Source organism: Antedon bifida, chromosome 2 (assembly GCF_963402885.1).
Source record: "Antedon bifida chromosome 2, ecAntBifi1.1, whole genome shotgun sequence".
Taxonomy (NCBI): Eukaryota; Metazoa; Echinodermata; class Crinoidea; order Comatulida; family Antedonidae; genus Antedon; species Antedon bifida.
This window is the reverse complement of record NC_136227.1, coordinates 1,478,926-1,501,659: the sequence shown is the minus strand read 5'-3', so window position 1 is coordinate 1,501,659 and position 22,734 is coordinate 1,478,926. Positions and strand designations below refer to the sequence as shown.

At 34.6% G+C, this 22,734-nt stretch overlaps 2 protein-coding genes and 1 long non-coding RNA gene across 4 annotated transcripts in view; 1 reads left to right on the top strand and 2 right to left on the bottom strand.

Moving 5' to 3' along the window:
- LOC144835307 (uncharacterized) overlaps positions 1-22,734 on the top strand; it is a 67,729-nt gene that overhangs the window by 3,113 nt on the left and 41,882 nt on the right. The window contains exon 2 of one of the 2 annotated variants that reach the window (XR_013611080.1): positions 14,931-15,056. The exons of the other annotated variant lie outside the window; for it this stretch is intronic. This is a non-coding gene — a long non-coding RNA (uncharacterized LOC144835307). The remainder of the gene's footprint in view (positions 1-14,930; positions 15,057-22,734) is intronic. 2 annotated transcript variants of the gene reach the window in all.
- The window catches only part of LOC144835303 (neuronal acetylcholine receptor subunit beta-2-like), a 51,776-nt gene that overhangs the window by 6,928 nt on the left and 22,114 nt on the right, over positions 1-22,734 (bottom strand). The gene's annotated exons all lie outside the window — the stretch shown is intronic.
- LOC144835302 (neuronal acetylcholine receptor subunit beta-4-like) lies at positions 1,290-20,933 on the bottom strand. The gene is made up of 7 exons (XM_078690383.1): positions 20,731-20,933; positions 20,392-20,559; positions 13,756-13,898; positions 5,759-5,803; positions 5,211-5,320; positions 3,878-4,934; positions 1,290-3,687 (listed from the first exon to the last, which is right to left on the bottom strand). The coding sequence occupies exons 2-7, from the start codon at positions 20,486-20,488 to the stop codon at positions 3,436-3,438; spliced, it is 1,704 nt and encodes a 567-aa protein (XP_078546509.1). The 5' UTR covers positions 20,489-20,559; positions 20,731-20,933; the 3' UTR covers positions 1,290-3,435.

Sequence of the window (22,734 nt, the reverse complement as noted above, 5' to 3'; positions counted from 1 at the left end):
GGTTACGATAAATAACCAATAAAAAGAGAAGTTGCCATCGGGGTGAGCGATAAAATTCCACGATAACTCATCCACATCATCAGTCTCGCATTCACAAGTGCTACCGTTTGATATATCCTCGTCAGCACCTTCTCGCTGTCTGGTTGTAAATTTCTCCAGAAATGAATCAACTCGCTGTGTAGAAACTTTCGGCTTCCTTCGCTTAGGAGGTCGAGCTACTCTTATCACAGTTCTTAGAGTTGACCATCGGGTTAAACCTGATTTCTGCCGTGGCGTCTGACTAGAAGAAGCAACACTCCCAGAGTCTGGTTCCACAAGATGAGTGGTTGAAGAAGTTTTCGATGAAGATCTTCCAGAGCATTCCATTGATACCATTTCTCCAGAGTCAGGCTCTGTAAGTGGGTGAATTCTGCCGTTAAGTTGTTTCACTAACGAAGAACGTCTTCTGGGCAAATCTACCTTTTCACTTGGAAGTTCCGTCAAGCTTTTGATAGTTACCGTTGAATTATTATTTGAAACGATTGGTGTCGACAAACTAGCCATCATTACTCTGTCCCTACATTCAAACAAACACCGTTCATTGCTCCATTTTAGATGGTATGAACGGTTTTCTTTAAACAGTGACTATTTTCAAAAAATGATCTTTGGTCAAAAAGCGAGCTACACTTTCACTAACTCTCTTGGATTTAATGAAAGAGTAATTGTTCTTCTGCTCACCGGCATAGATTAGCAGGATTAAAAATAACAATAACACATCATTATCTCGTTGTTTTCCAGAAACAAAGACTTCCTTACATTTCAGCTACATTTAATAGACACGATTTATAACACAACAATGCGCTGCTGGTTCCAGAGTCTGTTCGGGTCGAGACTTTCGTTCCGTCCGTTTAGGGGAGTCAGTCTGTGTGTATACATAGCAACACCCAACAATAGATGATAATACAAAGGTCGTGATAAAGAATAATACTAAAACTTCGTATAGTTCAGTAGCTCCCAAAACGAAATATGAGCAGGAAAAGTAAATAAAGGTAAAGAGCTATCTGTGAGGTAATGTACACTCTGATTCTTGAACGATTATTGATAAATATGGTACGCCAACTAATCGATTACCCGTATGGAATGGTAATACTTTTGAAGTATCCCTCCAAACAAATGCATTATGGCATTCATACGCGTCGATGTTTAGGACGAGTAGCATTACAAAAAGCTTTTAACATGCATTTATTTCTCATGACAACTAAAGACACAGTTAACAACAAAATTAACATTATGATTTAATATTCGCTTATTTTATTTAGAGTACATGATAATTTACTGCTTGTGTTGGTATTTTAACTTCAAATTTCGTTATTTTCATTACCATTTCTACTAATGCATTCCTAAATAGTCGTATATTTAGTTTGTTTAATTATGTTTCGATAATATTAAACGTGCTCATTAGATAATTAGGTTGTTCATACACGACTCATGTCTGTTAAATTGATTTAACAATCAGCATTCAAAGTCAGTTAACTCCTTATTGTTGAGTCTCTAAATAATAAAATAATACATACTAAAACTTAATAAGACAACCATTTTATTTTACGTTGATCCCTATTACCTTGCACCTCACGCTAAAATAATGCAGCCGATTCTCGGTACTGTATCTATTTCTGAAGTATCATATCAGGAATATTTGGTAATACAATATCACATGTGTTTCACACTCTAGCCTTACATGATACAGGCACCACTGTGATGCTGTATTACCAAATAGAGAGATGAGAGAGAGATACAGCACTGGGAATAGGGTGAATAATGAGGGTGTAGCAACTGACACGGGCATATTAACTGTTGTTTATAAAAACTTGTTTGTAAGTACGTTATTTACAACTCTGTTACTTAATTAATAAATAGGAAAGACGAGGGAAAATTTATTTAACCCAGAAAAATAATGTTGTTAAAGCATTAACCTATTAATCCAAATTAGGCCTATAAAATAGTGTTAATATGGACAACCCATCATGTCTCAACGCAAACAAATAAGCAAGCGCTCTTTGGACCCTCACCTACCGAAAACAATGTTCCTATCAAAAGTTTGCCAATGTCCATTTATGATTCATAAATATCTGGAAGGTGGTTGATGACTGCTCCAAGTAGAACAAAACGCTTCTTCGCATTAACTCTTTTGTTCCACATTCAATCAGGCATTTTAATCAACTAATTTAATTTCATTGTTTATCATAGTAATTTTTTGTTGTATTGTATCAAATATTATTGTCTTTTTCTGTATTACTAACCTTCAACTAATTTTGAACAATTTGTATGTCAACATGAATTTCCTTTTGGACAAATAAAATGAACTATGATAAAGTTAGACCTTTTTATCTCGTGTCCTTTGTAATTTCGTAATTATTTAAATTTAAATACACGTTTTGAATTTTCATATTCCATACACTGGTAAATCCCACTAATCCTTTTCCTCTCAAAAAGATCAAAAACATATTACTGTATTTAATTACCCACCCGTTATAAACATTATATTTTGATTATAAAGGCTGTGAATATTAAGTAAGTCATTATTACATTTGATTATTTTCGTAAGTAGAACTTGATCTTTTCAAAATTAAAATAGATATCTGGTTCATCCTGGCAGGCTTCCAATTGGCCTGTTATACGGTTTAGACAATGATGATGTTTTAACATCGTTCCTGTAGGACAATTGTCATCGATAGGCCTATACTCTACCACAAATATATATTGTATAATTAAAAATTACAACACTTTGCACCGCTCAACGGTTACAAGGAACTAAAATCTAAATTAGTTAATAACGTCGCAACGAACTATTTCAGTAAATATAAAATATCAGCATTGGTTATGTTAACAAAAAAACAGCCTTTAATTTGCTTTACATCGATAACATTCGTGCTAATTCTAAAACGTCGATTGGTCACCTTTACAAAACTCCAAGTCGGCGGAGTGTAGGCCTACTCTAGCGCAACCCAAATCCACTTTTGTATTTTCAATTCAAACCCACAGTCATAATCTTTCAGTGGTATAGTTTAATTAAATCAGATTAGAAATTAAACAACCTGCTTTTGAATGACTTTAGAACTTGTCTGTGAGTAAACGCTGCTGTCAACCTTTGACGTCTTCCATCGGCTATCGTCAGCATTACTCTCAATTGGAAGGGAAGTAGTATAAGATATCGTTGAGTTGATAACTCTACAGTGATTATATTATTTTCACAACTACCCATGACTTTGCAATACCTATAAAGTCACACTAGCCTGAAAACTATCGAGTTTGTCCAAAGAGAATTAACTCCTGTTCGGCTTTTCATTTCTTCTGTAATCAGTAAATGACTTTCCAAAACTGTATGTAGCTTAACTCCATCAGGAACTGACTGTTGGAAATAACTCGTTAACTCTGGTTATCCGTATGTATACCTAGTTAAACATATGTGACATTTTCAACTGAAGAAGAAATAGTAGTAGGAGGTGCAGTTGGTGGCAAAGGGTACATGTCAGTCAAGTCGATGGACTTCATACTTTCTACGTTAGGATAACGGTGTACGTTTCGTCCTTCCCACAGCAGTGGAGACGACAAGAGTATGGTGGCTGAACCAATTACAACTGCTAATGTATATATTAACATTAGAATACGATCGATGACCATGGACACAAACTGCCAATCTGATTTGACCTGAGCGAAATAAAAACAAAAATGAAACATTAATATTGTTAAAGAGCAATAATGGTGGCATTCCACTGATTTTTAGTATTGCTATCGATTTTTTTTATTGTTATCGATTTTTTTTATTGTTATCGATTTTTAGAATTGTTATGTATTACCGATTTTAAGTATTGTTATCGATTATACAGTGTATGCTTACCTTGGTATCATCATCTTCCTCTTTGAAATGATTAACAATAAAATCAATATTGTCAATTGTTGTTTTCGAATAATTATTACGAGATGGTGTATTTTTAGGTCTATCGTTTCCATGACCATCTCGCCCAGTGACGATTTCTTCGTCACGAATTGTCATTTCCATGTCACCCATCTCGTACTGACCTCGCTGAGTTTCCGTTTTGCAACACAGCGCATCATAGCCTGATCTCAGAATACCAAAGAAGTACTTCTGTTCAGATCTTGTCGACTCCCTCGTCTCAAGAGGCGGTTTGTTTATCAGACAGTCTGTACTGGAGTACACATTATCGTCTTTCCGATCGGTTTGATCGTCATCATGCGATCGCTTCATGTGTAAAATACGCGGGAAAAAATCAAGGAAGAGTAAGCGCACCCAAGCAGGCATAGTATGCGTCGAACCCGCGCGATGGAAGACATTGATAATAATCACAGTTATGAAAGTCGAAAATCCAACCATTGCCATGGTGAACAATAAATATTTTACAATTAGAGGAACATTTTGAGCAGTTGACGGTATTAGTTCGGCTATCAGTAACAAGAACACAATGACGGCTAGAAGAATCGACGTACACAGCGTAACCTTTTCACCGCTGTTTGGCGGGACGTAAAAAATAAAGATTGTTAACGTTGTAATGAGTAAGCAAGGTACTACCATTGTTACAACGTAAAATAATGGCTTACGATGTAAGACAAATACAAACGTCAAATCGACGTAAATTTCCTCGCAACATTCGTATTTGATAGTATGCTTTTGGATGGGTGTTTCAACGATGTCCCATTCGGCGTTTGGCCAGTACTGCCCCTGGTCTATCTGTTTCTGCATTGCCTCCAAGTCTATCAGACTATAGTCGTGGGTCCACGATCCGAATTTCATTTTACATGTCTGTTCATCGAATGGGAAGTAGGTGACTTCAATGTCACAAGCGCTCTTGAAGACTGCCGGTGGTTGCCACGATACCGTGCCGTTGTAGAACACATTTGCCTTCGTAAGTTGGATGACGTCATAGGGACCATTTGCACTGTGAAAAAGATAGAATATACGGTACATTTGTAAATACATATGTATATATAATTTTTGTCTGAAAGAAAACCTTCCCCATGACATCGGAGTTATCTAAAGCTTGGTTGTTTCCATTTGGGCACTACGCAAAAACATATTCTCAGGTTTAACGTACGTTATAGGAGCGGTTAGAAAGCCGGAGCACTTGGGAACTTTCTATTTGCGAGTTCAAAACTAAGTAACGAGACAGTCTTCAGTTTAGCAGACAAGTTAAATGACGTTACGCAGTACTTACTTATTATAGAGCACAAGATCTGGCTTCCAAAGGTCACTGACCGGGACATGGATTATAGTTAGGTTCCCATAATCCTGTGGTTTCCACGTCAGTCGATAGTCAACCCAAGTCTGATGAAGAGAACCAGTGACTTATTAGCGTAGGATAGTAGTCAAGAATATACGAGTATAGTGCATGACGTGTACGTTGATAACTCATTGAAATGTTCATAGGTAGTTTAATATTCGATTAGAAATTCATTCAGTTATGATAACAGCGAGAAAAGAAAATGTGATAAATCCACGTAAAATAGCACTAATCAAACAAAAACAGATATGGTATAGCATTGTAAGAAAAAAGGTAAAGGGTTCAATTCTGAACGTAGGGGAATGAGCTTTTAGGAGATTATTGTACTAAGCCTCGGCATTATGTGGTAGGTTCCCTTCCACGCCGCCTTTTTCTCCCTCCCTGGGGGTTGTCGGGAATAGGCCTAGTGTTGTACTGTACATGTATTATTCTCGACGGGTAGTATAACTATAATAATTGTAATTTGCGCCCTCTATACGTACCTGTTTCACCCATAAGCTAGTTGTCATGACTTGGTTTCGTTCGTCCTAATTAAAAAAAAGAAGCAAAACAGAATCATGATTTGTGACATCTCCCTCTCAATTCAGATGTATTTGCAAAACACATAAATCAATCTCATAACGAATACACGACGAGTCTTGTTGTTATCACATTTGTCAAAATCTAAATCATGTAAATCACACGTGGCGTAATTTATTATTACGTTACTTTTATTTATATCTCTTAAATTAATAATACCAGATATTATATAGCGCCCTTTTTATGAATAAACCTGGCTGCATCTCTTGTCGTCATTTAGTTCATATTTACACAATGATGTGGTTTATTTGATGACGTCATTATCATTGATTACAATTACAATTGTCATTTTCGTCTCCATTCATCGTTTGCATCAATTTTCGCATACGGTACGATCGATCCATCTACCACACTTTTGGACCGAGCCCAAAATAAACCAGTCTATTAATGGCCATTTGTTTGCTTAACATTTTGAGTTTAAAGAGTAATGTATGTAATGGTTCCACTAGAAGAGGCAGGAGTGTAAGGCCTACACCAACAATGTGATTCTTGTCGCAATGCTCATATTGGGTTATAAGCCATAATAACAATCTATATAACAACAAATTAAGAATGACATCTTTTTATAAAAACAAACGGACTTAATCACAGTGGGGGTACGTTTAATTTTTTTTAGAAATAAAGTCCGTACACGGCCAATCCGTATACCGTAGATACTCCATTTGTATTGCTGAACTTTTGATGTTTGGCCTAACAACAATGATGTTAATTACAGGTTCTAATATTATAATCGACAATAAGCAAATGCACACGCTTACAAATCTAGTATGTATTCATCGCACGTCTTTAATTAGAGTGCTAAAGATAAAAATCAAAAGCAGCGAATAGATCATTTCCAAACATGGCTATTGCAGCATACCATGCAGATATTTAAGGGCATAGTAAAGTGCATGCCATCCGTATTTCGTGTAAATGTGAGTACCTGTCAACAAGACAGAGATTACAAGATTGCTTATTCACACTCGAAGCCTATGGCAATAAAAAAAAGTTAAAGAATTCCTCGGTAAAGTACAATGCTAACAAAATTAAAGCGGGCGCGTGCCGTGTCGTCTGCCTCGGGTGAATTGCAACGTTACAACTCGAGCGGGCGCGTGCCGTGTCGTCAGCCTCGGGTGAATTATCAACGTTACAACTCGAGCGGGCGCGTGCCGTTTCGTCTGCCTCAGGTATTTAAGTGAAGCGTGCCGCTAGGTTGTAAATCAAAGTAAAGGAGATGATGTAGGCGATAAAAGACACGACATTGCCCCCCAGGAAAACCTGGTAAAATGACTGATGAGACAGCTGGAAAAAGTGTAAAACAAAAGACGAGGAAATTAATGTGGATGAATTGATTGATGAGTGGGATAAACTAAATGATGATACCAATTCATTATTTTGTTGATAATCATAAATATCATGTGTCAGTCAGTATTATGTATTGGAAGCGAAGATCACGATGGATTGGATGGATGCAATAAATAAATATTAATTCTTTCTCAGAAGTATGATTTAGAGGCGTCAGACATTTGATTTTCCGTCATTTTAATGTTGAACCAGATTATAATAGCGAGAGAAACATACACGTCAAACTTTCATCTGGTTTAAAACATTTGAAACAGTTCAGAATTTTTGTTTTACGAGTATTTAGTTTAGATGCTTGAAATATGTATATATGTCACGTGGCCTCTGACTCATGGTTGCGCATTGATTTCCGCCGCATCGCGAAATGTACGCGATTAGGTTAGCGCGAATAAATAGCTTTAGTGTCCGCGGCCTGACACAAGAGTAGCTGCATGACATTCTAAAGGTTATCTTTATTAAGGTTTCCGTAATGAGACATGGGTAGGCCTAGCTGTAATACTAAGCAAGGTTAGATCAACGATACTTTCATATTGGCTAAGCTGAGTACACAACGTACGCTCATAATGTCTATATTCATGTTATAATAATAGCTTGGATCGTTACTGGCTTTTATTAGACATGCTATATGTAGTTTATATTTGATCTTTTGTTTAATCATTGAGATCAATAGAAACGTTAACATGATAATGTATACGTCGTCATCTTCATAGGCTTAAACAGGAATTTATTCCAGAAAATCTTTCTATAAAATAACAATACACATAATATTATTTTAAACGTAAAACTATTAGGGCCTGAACACGATACAATCGATTGAAGATGCGGGTGACGAATGAGTCAATGAAATAGAATGTAATGCATTCGTCAAACTTAAATCAACAGAATTTTAAAAATACGGCAAAACTTGACAAGCATGACAAATGAAATAAAGAATTTTAAAGGTTAAAATATAATTTTGTATATAACACGCCTTATTGGGCTACTTCATGGAAGCGAGGAACTTTGGGAATATAAAATGGCGATGGGCATGGAAATGATTTAGATTGAAGCATGGAGGTGGGATACCATGATTGAAGTAATAGCATTATCTTGTGTAGAGTAGGTGGATATTTGAAGAGTTATTCCGCAATCAAAGTATTCGATGTTTATGCATACAATACTATTAACATCGTCGATAATGTTTCAAAGTACTGCTTAATGTTGCATTTTAAAATAACCTTGTCGTTGTGACGTCATCGGTAATCTCAATATGACATGCGCGGTAAAAAAGATGAAGAATGTTACGTACGTAATTTGTGTGCTTTGCGCTATATCATACTAGTTTACTTTCCCCCAAATTTATACTTATGAGGTCACACATTCACAAAGATGGTCCCTGTGAGCAATTTGATATTATAATATCGATGCAAAAGAATTTGCAACGAATTCTAAGCATCAAATTATGATTGGACTGGCTGTGATGGTCAACTATACATTATATTATTAGCCTAATCATGTTAGTACAAATAAAATTCGACATAGATAGGACGCAGGAAACGTGACGAAATATAGGCATAAAGTAATGTCGATGAAGCAGGTGCCTAAATAATATTAGCCGAGTAGTTAACTCATTCTAGTCACAACAAATTTTTGCTAATAAGATTTCGCCTCCTAGATTAATGAAACAAGTGAATCTGACCTCATAATTATCGTCCTTTTCTATCATCCTCGATTTTCTAATTATGTAATTAAATAAAATTAAATCCCTTCCACTAATCTATAAGCCCTATACGTGCTTGTGTGTAAAGTTCGGCTATGTTAAACATAATAGTGAGATGTTATCGATTTAGTCATGCGTAAAATTGTCACCCCCGGGGGTGAAATCAAGGATATCATTGCCTACCTGAAGGGGACAATTGAATGAGTTAGTCGCGTTCATAATTACAATTACACGAAAGGCTGTTAACTCTTATACAGCATTATGTGATATCTGATATTATAATAACAGTGACTCATTAAATCTAAGTGTATAATTAATAATTTGCCCTATTTGGATGTAGAAATGTATGATTTAGTCCTAATAACAAGGTACAACAACCCGTTGAGGTTCTAAACGCAATTTTGTGTATCTTTACAGAATTGAAAAATTCATGTTAAATTGTCGACTTGGAGGCGTTGCCCGGTTGAATGACATCTAAGTCATGAGCTTTAGTGGAAAGATTTATGAGTGTTTTCAAGATAACTTTAATTGCTAGAGAAAAAAAAAATTAGATAGAAAAATTCAGTCGAATTTTGAACGCGTGCGTGTGCTGTAAAACGTTTATCAGTTTTTGAACACGCGCGTGTGCTATAAAACGTTTATCAGTTTTCGAACACGCGCGTGTGCTGTAAAACTGTTATCAGTTTTTGAACACGCGCGTGTAGCCGTAGTAACGCTTTTATCAGTTTTCGAACGCGCATGGTTTTCGCTGTAAACATGACAGAATGTTTACAATTTACCACAGATCGCAATTACAAATATAAAATTAAGCTTAAAATATTTACGTATCACTTATAATGTGATGTGAGCTCAACATACACACGAGAATGCGTCTTTAAATTTGTAAATGTCTACCGTATGAAAACGTGACTAATAATAAAGCAGTGGAATAGAGAGGCCAAAAGAAATTAAGTCCGTATTGCGATAGTTATAAGCTAATGAGCGTCGTATAATATCTATACATGTAAATCACCGTAGTCTCTAATGTACTCAGCAAGTACTTGCTAACACCATCAACAGAGATTAAGAAATGCCTAAGCCTAGGTTTTATGTCTTGTCCCTCATTTCAGTAAATTTATTTTTAGTTTAGAAAAAATAATTTTAGATGCATACAACATGTTTGTTTTCTGGGATTGTTTAAAAATAAAAATATAACAAAGATTTCTGTTTAATGTAACAAACACAAAAATTATAAGAACAATTATGAATTATCGCTTATAATTGTTGTGGTTATTACAAAAAGAAATATTAAGACCAAATAAACATTTTCCAATAAAAATACAGGTTTTTATTTGGAAAATAGAAAAATTGAAATTATTTTTTTTTTCATGAACAGTGCGATTTTTCTCGTGTTTGTGTTTCTGTACGTATGTTTTTTATTACTATTACTGTGATGGGAATAAATAAACGTGAATTGATTGATAACCAATAATCTTATCATCTTATCTACTCATATTAACATGTATAATGTGTCCTGACTTAAATAATAAGGGTGAAAACGATTATACAAAATAATATTTAAGAACGAGTTAAATCAAAGTAGAATAAAAACTAATATATTCAGCTTTTATTTTAGTTGATTTACCTTTTTCTTCATTCGTTTCATTTAAACATGCTTCAGGAATATTTGTCGACCTAGTGAAATTATCGATAGATTTATCAAAGGCAATAAATTACACAGCTCAAATATCAACGTACGTCAAGCAATGCATCGTATACACCGTGACACAGCCCACATTACACACAGTTTTACTACTTATTATGTGCAAGCCTTTTACTATATAAAACTAAAATAAAAATCACAACGTATTTTATAGACGTCAGCGTGTCTGCTGTAACGGGTACGTAATTATCGAAGGCAATTACGTCGTTTATGTCGATAAGGCGTTCGTGATCAATCATCCGTTATAAGACGGTACAACAAAATAACTCGTAAATACGTTTTTATTATCGACGACGACGCTGTGGTATTTAGGACGCATCTACATGATTTTGTCGCTAAAGGTACGATCGTTGTAAATGTCTGTAGCAACAATATTCCAACATAAACTACAACGATTGTATCACTACATTATTCGATTATTATCATATCAACATCATTCTTCTCATCGTCAATAATATTAACTTCATCCTTTCATGGAACTTCATCATCATGATCATCATCATCACCATTATCATCATCATCACCACCATCATCATCATCTCCAACATCGTCATCATCATCATCATCACCAACATTGTCATCATCATCATCATCATCATCATCATCATTATCATCATTATCCTCCTCCTCCTCCTCCTCCTCCTCATCATCATCATCATTATCATCATCACAATCATCATCATCATCACAATCGCCATCACCATAATATCACCATCCCTGTCGTCATCATCATCATCATCATCACAATCACCATCATCATCACCATAATATCACCATCCCTGTCATCATCATCATCACCATCATCATCATAATCATCATCATCATCATCATCATCAGAATAAGTAGGCCTGATAAGAAGGTCGTATCGTGCCACATTCTTGCGTGCAACGTCACAGAGTCAGGTGTTGAATTGAACCCGGATGGTCATGATCATTAGTAGGGGTTAGAGTACTTTCGTCCTGTTAGGGTAAGGGGTTAATTTAGCATCACATTGCCGTAGTATAACGAATGATACTCGTATAATTTGACAGAAAGAAATCTGTGAGGAGGTGCATTACAAGACATGTAATCGTGAGTTAGGCTTAATTGAAAGTACAAACAATATTGGTAAATGGAAATGATGAATACAAAATGGAGACTAACACAGTTAAATACTGGAATGCTCTCCCGTTCTCTACAACTTCAACCACTATCACTAAAACCTTCTCCAAACTAATTCATGACTAGCTCTCCCCTCCTCAACCTCTACTCACACATTGAGTGATACTCCAGTTGGAGTTTATCAATTATTAAATCAAATCAAGATAAATCAAGATCAAGAAGGGATCCCACCCAAACTCTTAAAGATTATCTAGGTTGATAAGCAATATTATTATTTTAGATGACAATCATGCGATTACATGGAGGAGTTGAACGGTTAATTTTACTAATGAGAATCGAAGACTTGTTTTTAAAAAAGAGGGGGAGGAGGTGAAGGGTGCGTACCCCACGATCCGATAGACACTTTCATTAACTACGATTGAGGCTATTATACCGATGAATTGACATTGATTTCAAGCAACTACGATTGGAGTGCATACACTTAGTTTTAATGAGAATCGAAGAAGTGTTTTTCAAAATGGAGGGGGAGGGGAAGGGGGTGAAGAGTGCCTACCCCGGTCTCCCGCGATCCGACAGACGTTTTCATTGACCACGATCGAGGCTATATACCGACGAATTAACATTGCTTTCAAACAACTACAGAGTTAAATGTCGTTAATATTTATTTTAAACATATTTGCCCTTTTCTTCAAATATTAGTGACCTTCAACATTTCAAAATATGTTGGCCTGTTGTGTTAGTTTATCTTGTTTTACAACAGCTGATGAAATAGGTTAACATCTAGGTATTGATTGTCTTATAAAATAAAGTCCATTATATTCCGATTTGTTACGGAGATCTATGTACAGAGAAAAGAAGACCACACATAACTAGAACGTTTGTTGTGGTTACAAGGATTAGTTTCATGTAAGTAAGTTTCAGAGTATACTTAAAGATGTGGTCAATAAAAAAATAATTTTCACTTACAAAAACCCATTCATTGACCTCCATTCAATTTGACTATTTTTTGCTTTAAATTACAGTTTTTTCAGGTAAATATTTTTTTTAAAAAGGCATGTTCAAGAAAAACATTAAAAAAAACAATACATGCACATACATGCTTTTAAGGATGCCCACAACGCGTTTAAGGATACACGCAACGCGTTTAAGGATACACGCAACGCGTTTAAGGATACACGCAACGCGTTTAAAGATGTACGCAAATGCGCTTGAAATCTAAAAATAAAATGAATGTAAAGAAGCATTAACAATTCTCTAGTATGGGTACACAAGTACGGTTTCCTTGAACTATTAAACACCAGAATTTATGATTTGTAAAATATGGCGTCCCATTTATTTTAATAGTGGCTTATTAATGTAAACGAGGTCGGTAACAAATCAAAAACTCTCATATTTTTGCGCTGAATTACTTAAACTAGTCGGTAATACATACAAGATATAAAATGTGTAATGTGCTCGTTCTGTAGTAAACTCCTTCTGATAATATGGAATTTAAGACGTGTTCTTAAGTGGGTAGTTAGTTTTCACTACATTCTTTCCACTAAGACGTAAGAGGTATTTTGCTACGTTTCTGATTCTGCTTTTAAAATGAGGATTTCAGTGTAAAGCCAATGTGAAATGATTTGGTTTCTTCTTTAAATATTTAGTTAATTTATTGTCCTCACGGTAATTCTCTCATCTTGTTCTTCCCCCTTGCCTTTTTGGCCTCCTCGGCCTCCTCATTTACCCATTTTCCATTTCGCTGTCTGTAATATCACGGTTTCTCTTTTTTTGTTCGCAATGGATTCTCTTCTTATTAAAACTTTACATGTCTATTTAATTTTTACAAAATAATATGGACATTTTGGCAGTAATTCGCGTCCATTATAAATTGTTATCTACCTATTGGCTTATTATATAACTATCCCATCACTTTCTGCGCAACGCAAACAAAACGTGCACCAAACACACGCTACAGTTCGGACCTGAGTCGCTTGTGATTGGTCAAATTACCTGCGTTACGCGTACTACTCGCGTAACTTGCGCAAGGGGTAACCAAGTTTTAATTCAAGTCTTACCACGTCGATGATCTGCGACACAGACATCCCAACGTGTACAACAATTGGATGAGAGAAATTCTGCGCTGGTCGAACGAACTTGACATAACGAGATAGAAGATGATTGTGAAGTTTTTCCTCATCTAACGATCCTAACGAAGTATCTATAAACAAGAAAATGAAAACGTAAATTATACCAACATTTATTATTCCTGCTCATAAATAGTGAATATTATAACCAAACTCTGTACTCATTATATTATATTATAATATGGATTTACAACGTTTGGGAAGTTTATATATATATATAACCAAACATGGAGTCATGGCATATAGATGGCAAATATAATTTTTTTTATTTTATTTTTTATTTATTTGAACAATATTTTATGAGGGTGATCCATCCAGCATAAGCTGATCATTAGGGACCCTCAAACAATACAAACAGCAAATACAAAATAAACTATAAAATTATACAAAATTAACAAAGATATAAAAAATAAATATATAAATATAAATATACAGTAGGCCTACTATGAAAGAAGGATAAAAAGAAATAATATCATAGAGATAGAAATAGATGTTTTTTTCAAAAGAGACTTAAAGGAGAAGAAATTGTAAGAGTTACGAATGCTTAAATCATGACTGTGTTAGGCCTACATAATAATGAGTAAATGTAAAATCAGAACTTTTAAAATAAAAATGAGAAAGCAAACAGAAAACAAAATGTCATTTTTTATTCAAAATAAGAACAAGGTCGCATAATTAGCATTGTTATATCTAACGTTTCATATTTTGTGATGAATCGACGTGTAATTCAAGAATCTCAGCCCATTTACTTGGTGTGTTTGTCTTCGAAATGTGAAATTGATATCAAATCACAATTACTGCAATAAGCAAAACGCATGCGCACAAAGTTGATGATACTGACAAAAAAGCCTCAAGACAAAATCTAAAAAACCAACAGGCCTATTTATGTCCTGAAGATAATATCCACCATGCATCGCTGTCAATTGTAAATGAAAAAGAACTATTTATTTGAATGAAGGAAGCAAAAAAACATTATTGTTATTTTGCCATTATTGAAACTAACAAATGTTTTTTAAATGAAATGAAAAGATTGAATGCAATCATTATAATATTAAACGAGAACATTGCGAAGAAAGTAACATGCTTTTTTTCTGATTTCATAATAGTGTGAAATTGGCGTAGTTACGGAAGCTATCGGAACGCAAGATAGTTAATGCTCTTTGTTGGTGCGATGACAAGTTCACGTTTAATAGAAGATCCCTCAAACGATTTGTGTGTGTAATATCTATCTGGTGAGAAAACGTATACTTATCACAATGCTAATGGCCAATTAACACATTATATACTTAGACAAATCTTTGTTCAAAGATTAAGCTCGTGGCTCTCTTGAAGAATCCAAATGGATTTAGGGTTAATCATCCCTCATAAAAATGTATATGTTCATAATATTGGAGCCAACACGCCTCCATATTGCAAAATAGTCTATTTTCATTTATAAACGCGACCAAATTATGATAATAAAAACAATTCTTACATTAATATACATACATATATTATAAACATAACGTTGGTAATGTATTATAAATTGTACTATAAATATGGATGGATAAATATACTTGTATGGATTGTGATATTATTTATGTATGATATATACAAAGTTTGATATTAAGAATTGGTTTACTTTACCAAAATATTTCATAACTTTCTTAAGCTTTGTCTACACTATCAAATAAGTTTGACAAAAAAATTGTAACGTGCCCAATGATATTCCCAAATATGGTAGTGATATGACATCATCATGTCCATATATGGGCACATCATAAAGTTTGATAGTGTAGACAAGACACATCTTGAATTCAACTTTTAGCACTGTTCTTAACAAAACAAGTAAACAATTAGGCTAGCAAAAATGTAATTGTATGTTGGATATCATCGTTAGGTAAAACATTGTGTAGACATTTATTTTTTATTATGTTTTTATCTGTAACTGTGATTTTGATGTAGGCTATAATGCATATTTGTTATCTCTTCTCCATTTTATTGATAATTTTGAATACATTGGAATTATTATAAGTATGGGAGGCCAACAGGCATCCCAAAACATGGCGACAAAGCTGTAATGTTTCAGTTTAATTAAAAGATCAATAGTACAATTATAAATTTCGATAAAACTTAGAAAATAGTCAATACGTAATATCTAAAATTACATCAACATGCCGACAATTATAACGTGATTCCAAACCGCAACGATTATAGAATGGAAACGCATCGATCGTGTGTGAAACCCGAGTAAAGTCTCAACAAATACGATGCCGATGCATTTTGCACCAGGTGTAATACTGATGCACAATGTCGTTGCCCCTAACGTTATTGCACTCCTGCACTCCTACTATTTACCTGCTCCGAATATGACATGACTTAATAAACACCTGTCCACACGACGTGGAGTCTTGCGCGCAACCTAATTCGCGATGACAAGGTACTGTCGTCTGCTTTACAGGTAAAATTGCGCGCTTAATCTCCAGGCGTCCTAATTGATGAAATTGAGAGATTCTCGGTATGTCAGGCCCAGGGCTTGCACAACGGCACCGCGTGGGCTTTAATTAAATGTTTAATTGACTATTACTCCAACTGTCGGCGGTGGTAAAAAGATGAACAGTTTCAAAATAGTATATTCGAATGCCACTAATGTTAGTTAGTATGTAATCGGTGTGGTGTTAAATGATTCCTGCAGCACTTAGACACGCGCGGTGAACCGATTATCGGAAACCTACCGATATCTCCCCAGTTCCTAAATCAGTTTAAGTGCCCCCTTCGCGCCTTTCAACAACGCGGATCTAAGTTCACATCGTGTGTGAGAATCATTTTGTACGTGCTGTACGTGCTGCGTTGTGACAATATTCTTTTTTTAAACAATGTAAAACATCAAAAACAGTATATATAAGACGCAAATGCAAATAATATACTCGCAGCAAAACACAAATTACCATCGGCACCCTACTAAAATGCGCATGTGTTGATGTCGACGCGCGCGTAAATGATAAACATACACAGGGGTACTGCATCGAACCGCTTTTAAATTATAAGCGGCCGTTGTCCTGAATGAAAAATAAATAAACATATACCAGTCAAACTCAGTTAACCTAAAACCCTGTCGACACTATCAAATTTATGTGAAAACATATTTGGACATGATATGATGTCATACCACTACTATATTTGAACATATCACTACCATATGTTGGTAAAACTAGTTTGATAGTGGAGACAGAGCTTTATATTGAATATGTTACGGTATATACAAATAATAAAGCTATTTCATTAAATTACCCATAATTCAGTACGGTTATTGTCTGAATCAAGAGCAGTTGTTGCAAATTACAATCATTATTGATATGGCTAACAACTCGAAATAAGTAATTACAATTTACGAGCTACAGTCTTAATTGCAACTTTAATTGACTCCATTTAGCATAAATCTTTTCAGAATGAACTTGTTTTTTTGTTTGTTGATGATAGTGCACGAATTGTGTTATATTTGCCGGATTGTATAACTCAAACGTGACATGTCGATTTTAGATGCCAATATGATATATGGTAATCGATAAAGTCTCCAACAAAATATCGATTAAAGTTTATATATATCTATAATATCAGTAATATAAGTCGTGTCTAATATGCATTATTTTTTCCTTGAAATATTGTTATAAATATAATGTGGGAAGACGTTAAAGCATTGTGCGTTTACGTGATAAGCGCGCAACGCAAACGCGTTTGTCAAATCCGTCAGAATTTTATTTCCAACTCATTTATCTTTATTCAGATGACGTCTAAATTTTATAATTAATTGATTTACATTCCAACCTTTCAAGACAAACGTTTTTACTTGTAGTAATTAGTCAGTACAGCTTTTTTGTTTGTTAATTTATACGTAATTTAATACTTTCTATGGACCAAAGATTGAATAAATTGAATGACTGAATAATAACAGAGTTTTCACATGTTAGGTTAAATTGGGTTCTGTAAATATTGGTTCTGTATCATACATTTGAAGGCATTATTTCATTGATGTTGTAACACATGGCCAGCTATTGTGTGTGTAGGTATGCTATTCTTGAAAACTATACAAGTACGCACGTAGAATTTCCTCTACATCTATATAGGCCTACACACAGATGATATAGATATATACGTATATTGACATTTTTTAGGGACATTTTTTCCTAATAACTTCAAAAAAATGTGTTGTTATATAAGCAGCAAGTTTTTCTTGTCTTTCTTTTTAAAGAAAATATAAATATCTAGAACTCGACTCAAATATCCAGCTGTCAATGTAAACCAAAATATATTGTTTTCTTTTCCTTTTATCCAGTGTAAATGATTTTAAAATTAATGACCTTCATAAAAAAGTGATAATTATAACGCAATCAATCTTAACTTAGTACCATTATTTTTAGAAGATTGCCTGTAATTGATTCCGTCATACTCTGATTAGAAAAAGCGCGCCAATCTTTCGCGCGGTTTATCATCTCGACACGGTTAATTCACCAGATACTTGTGTTTTAAACCTGCAATTTAATATATCGTGTTTATGTAGACAGCTGTTGAATGCTGATTCTGATATTATAATAAACACTCGAATACGAGCAGCGTCGTCGTCGTCAGCGCCAGTCTTGCCATGTCCATCGATCAATGGTATCATCATCATATTTATAACGACATTGATTTTTCTGCTACCACGTTAATTCTTCTTCACTGGGTTTTCATTAGGCCTACTTTATTACCATCGACTAACGTTAGGCGGGCGGGCCTGCCTGCCAGGTTGAGAACTATAGGTTGACAGAATGATGACAATATAAACATTCAGGAAAATAATTAACAGGAGCGTGGTAATGGGCAGGATCCTGTAAAGGGGCATGAATAGACATGAAGGGGCATGAAGGGGCATGTAGAGAGTAAAGAAGGATGGCAGGAGAAATCTGATTGGTTGGCGTTGGGGATTACGTAGTATGCAAAAATAAAAAATAAAATGAAATCATTCCCTTTCGCTGTCTAGTTGTCAAGCCATAGTTTATATACATCTGTAAGTTTGTTTATACGGCGTTTCTTTACACCGACATCAAATTCCACAAATCCCAATATACATTTGAAACTTACGCATTAAGTCACACAGTGTACATGTTAGAATAGTTTAGTTTAAGTAACCCGATGTCGATGACGTCACTATGCGCAGAACGCACACACAAGACGATATACATAATAGTACAATGATAAATGTTAGGTTTACATTATTTTGCAATGTTGTTATTTTTACGGTATGCAGTGATTGTACGGTTATATCCTAAAGCTGCATTCACACTTGTTCAGTTCCGTTTTACGGAATTACTTTCAGGATTTTCCATTATTTTAACAAACGACATCGTCGTCGTCGTAAACGTAGCTTTACTGATGATGACCGATGTTTATCAATATAGTAATATTGATAACGTTTTTTTGGTATTGTTGATACTGACATGATAACAATGATTGGTGAGGGTGATGATAATTAATATATTTATGGAACTTTATTATCATTCAACTCAATTCAACTTTATTTAACCACGGAGGCCCAGATCAACACATGGCCGTGCCAAAAAAAGATTCCCGTAGTGTATGATGATTGCGCAGTGTTGTGTGCCGATGGATTTGACAGAGGTGCAGATAATGATGATGTTGATAAGCCTAATGAACACATAGTACAATTAGGTCAATTGATTTTATATAATTACTAAAATTCTCTAGATGGAATTTGATATGAAGCAACGACAAACATATAGTGTCTCAAAATAACGTCATGTGTTCTGTATAATTTTGCCGAAAGTTTATTAGTGACCAAATTTAATAATACCAATCTTTATTTTGGGATTGTTGATGTTCACTAACATTGTATGTTAGTGTATTCAATCGAGACTGAGTCACTCGACCGAACGGCCAATATCCCACTCGACTTGGTAATAACTTGATATCGAGATGACCACCGAGTGCCATGGTGACCATTTTGAAGGAGAGAGCGACTACGACTAACCGACCACTGATAGAGGACCTCTAAATGTTCGCATGACCATTGTTATAATTACTGGATGACCGGAAATAACGTACTGATTGTGTTGCGTAATATTTATGACGTTACATCAATGTTGTTTGCACTGTCGATATTTATTTTGGGGAAATCATTCGACGTAGACGACTTTATTCTGGCACTCCATTAGCATGCTATCATCTAATGTATTGGTATTTAGTAGTTGACGAAATAAACATCTGAGATCATTATGTGCAGTAAGAAGGCATTATTTATAAAACGCAGTTTTTATATTCAAATCCAAATGGATTAGACGTTTGTCCTGTAAAGACATACGTCTCTCGCAAGTCATTTTAATGACCAACAAGGCGTTTGTCATCCGGCTGAATAGAATTAATGGATCAGAGAAACAGTGCACTGATTGTGAAACGCAGCTAATGGTATTTGTCCGTCAAACATGGTTATATAATATATGTACCTGGCGGCCGTTGATCAATACAGAATACGAAATTAGATATTACCATTTCACAAATTATGCATAAAATTTAGTACAAATAGCGAGTTCTTACCTGTTGTGAAGACGACGATTAACAGGAAAACAAAAAACATGTGAGATTTCATTTGCGAAGTTATAAGAGTGGAGGATTGGTGACCGGTTGAATGCATGCTGTCAAATGCAGGCCTTACATGTAGTATGATGACTGACGAAGTGATTATTGACGCTACAGTGTTTTATTCTGTAATATAATAATATAACAATCACCGATAGTTAACATAGAATAATCAAGCGATTAAAATCTTGAATTATTTTCCTAGCAATCATACATTATCAACCTTCATCCACCTCTATATATAATATACTTCATATCTCTAATTTTTTGTTTCGTCAAAGCAAAATAAAATAATACCTTCAAAGTTATCCGGTTGTAAAACAGACCGTCCTAGAAAAGAAGTAGTACATGGCAGACTTGACAGTTGATTATTTGTCTATATCCAGTTGTACACCATATGAAAGTATCTCGTGCTAACATCATTGCTAGTTTACAACGTAACAAGACATATACCGCGATACAAAACACGATTCCACTTGAGTTCCTTCGCAACCCGTGGCGGTATTACTTCGCGCATGCTCACATTAATGCGCCAACCTTGGATTACCTTTTGATAATAATAGTATGCGATGTATAATAAACGACGAATTATCAAATTTGTTTTAATTATATCTGATTAAAAAGATATATGTTCGATTGGATGTCTTTATTGAAGCCATAAATCAACACTTTTCTGTTAAACTCAGCAAATACCCGTACGTTTAGTTATTGTGAATTTTGCTTTGTAAATTATGCAAATGTGTGTTATATTATCTATTTAAAATAATCAAATATTTGAATGGCTTAAGAACTGAATAACACACACATTCTGATTTAAATTTGGAATTTCAGCAGGGAATCGTTAACAGAAAGTTTAATTGGAAGCCGAGTTATTATTTTAGATTTATGTCGGTAAACCACTCATAATTTTTTATCAGATTCGTGAATATTCTTATATGGTCTAATGATTTATTATATCCTAGCAAAAACCTTATTTTAGTCAGAATTCGCATACAATAAACAAGACAACATACTATTATACTAAATTATGACTTAATAAGTTACCGACAGTAGGCCTTTATTTAATACAGGATTTTACACACAACACATATAAGTAAGCTTCCCCAGTTTATTCAGAGTATACATATTTAACAATACATAATATTTACTTCTAGTGATACTGTACAAGCAATGCTAAATACTACTAAAGCTTAATAATAAACTACATTTTGGCCTCTTGGGGGCTACCACTTATATGACATCGCTGTATTAAAGGTCCAGTGTGTTGTCACAGGAGCCAGTAAATCAAATGGTTGTTATTAAGTATATCGGTAAGGATGTAAGTGACATCCGTTAGGTAAATTGTGGAATTTGGGGGCAAAATAATTCCCCAGAAGTATACCAGCCATATGAGCGAATAAAATGAGTAACATATGAGTAGCGCCTGTGTTGAAGTTAGGTGGATGTAATGATAGTGAAATATGATTAGTTCTGCATTTGGGGGTATATTCTGAGAGTTCTCACATTTTAGGTGATGGTAAAATTAAATAAATTCATCTCATGATCCAATATATACATTTTTAATGCAAATGCTCTTTTAATGTAAAGGAAAAATGGGTTTTGATGTTAGATATGGCATAAAAAAGTTGAAAAGCTATACAAAACCCCAGTTTGATTTTAATTTTGATGGTGTGTTCTGTTGATCACAATGGTTGTATATGTAGTTTATAAAATGTTAAAGAACTACCAAGTTGTATAAACGTTGTTAGTCATTCTGTACAGCAGGATTGAATAGTACAGTAGGCTACTTTCAAGTTATTTTTTTAGACAAACATCGACTTGATATCGTTATTATCTGTTTCATCCAATTATATTGGGTTTTAGGGTTATCTAGAAGATCAAAGGGACCCTTAGGGTAGAAGCATATATTCGAACGTTTCGTCTCTGACCCCGAGCATAAATTCTCTAGACATTTTATTTTGTGTATGCGACGCCTTCGTTGCCATAATTGTGGTATGATGGTCATCAACATTGTATACATTTTGATTTGTTTTGTCGTCGAATCATCAACGTTGTCTTTTAATGACAACCAATCTAATTAGGACATGTTGGTTACTGTGTCGGGAAATCTGATGAAATACCCATCTCATTAGAAATGCAATCACGAACAAAATTCACAAAACATCTCAAAACTTCATCAGCATTAATCACTCAGCAACATTCGCTAATTGTGTGTTGTACTGGACTCATGGAGTTAATCAATATAATAGATAATTAATAATCAATTTATAAAACAATACAATAATAATTAATCAATTATAT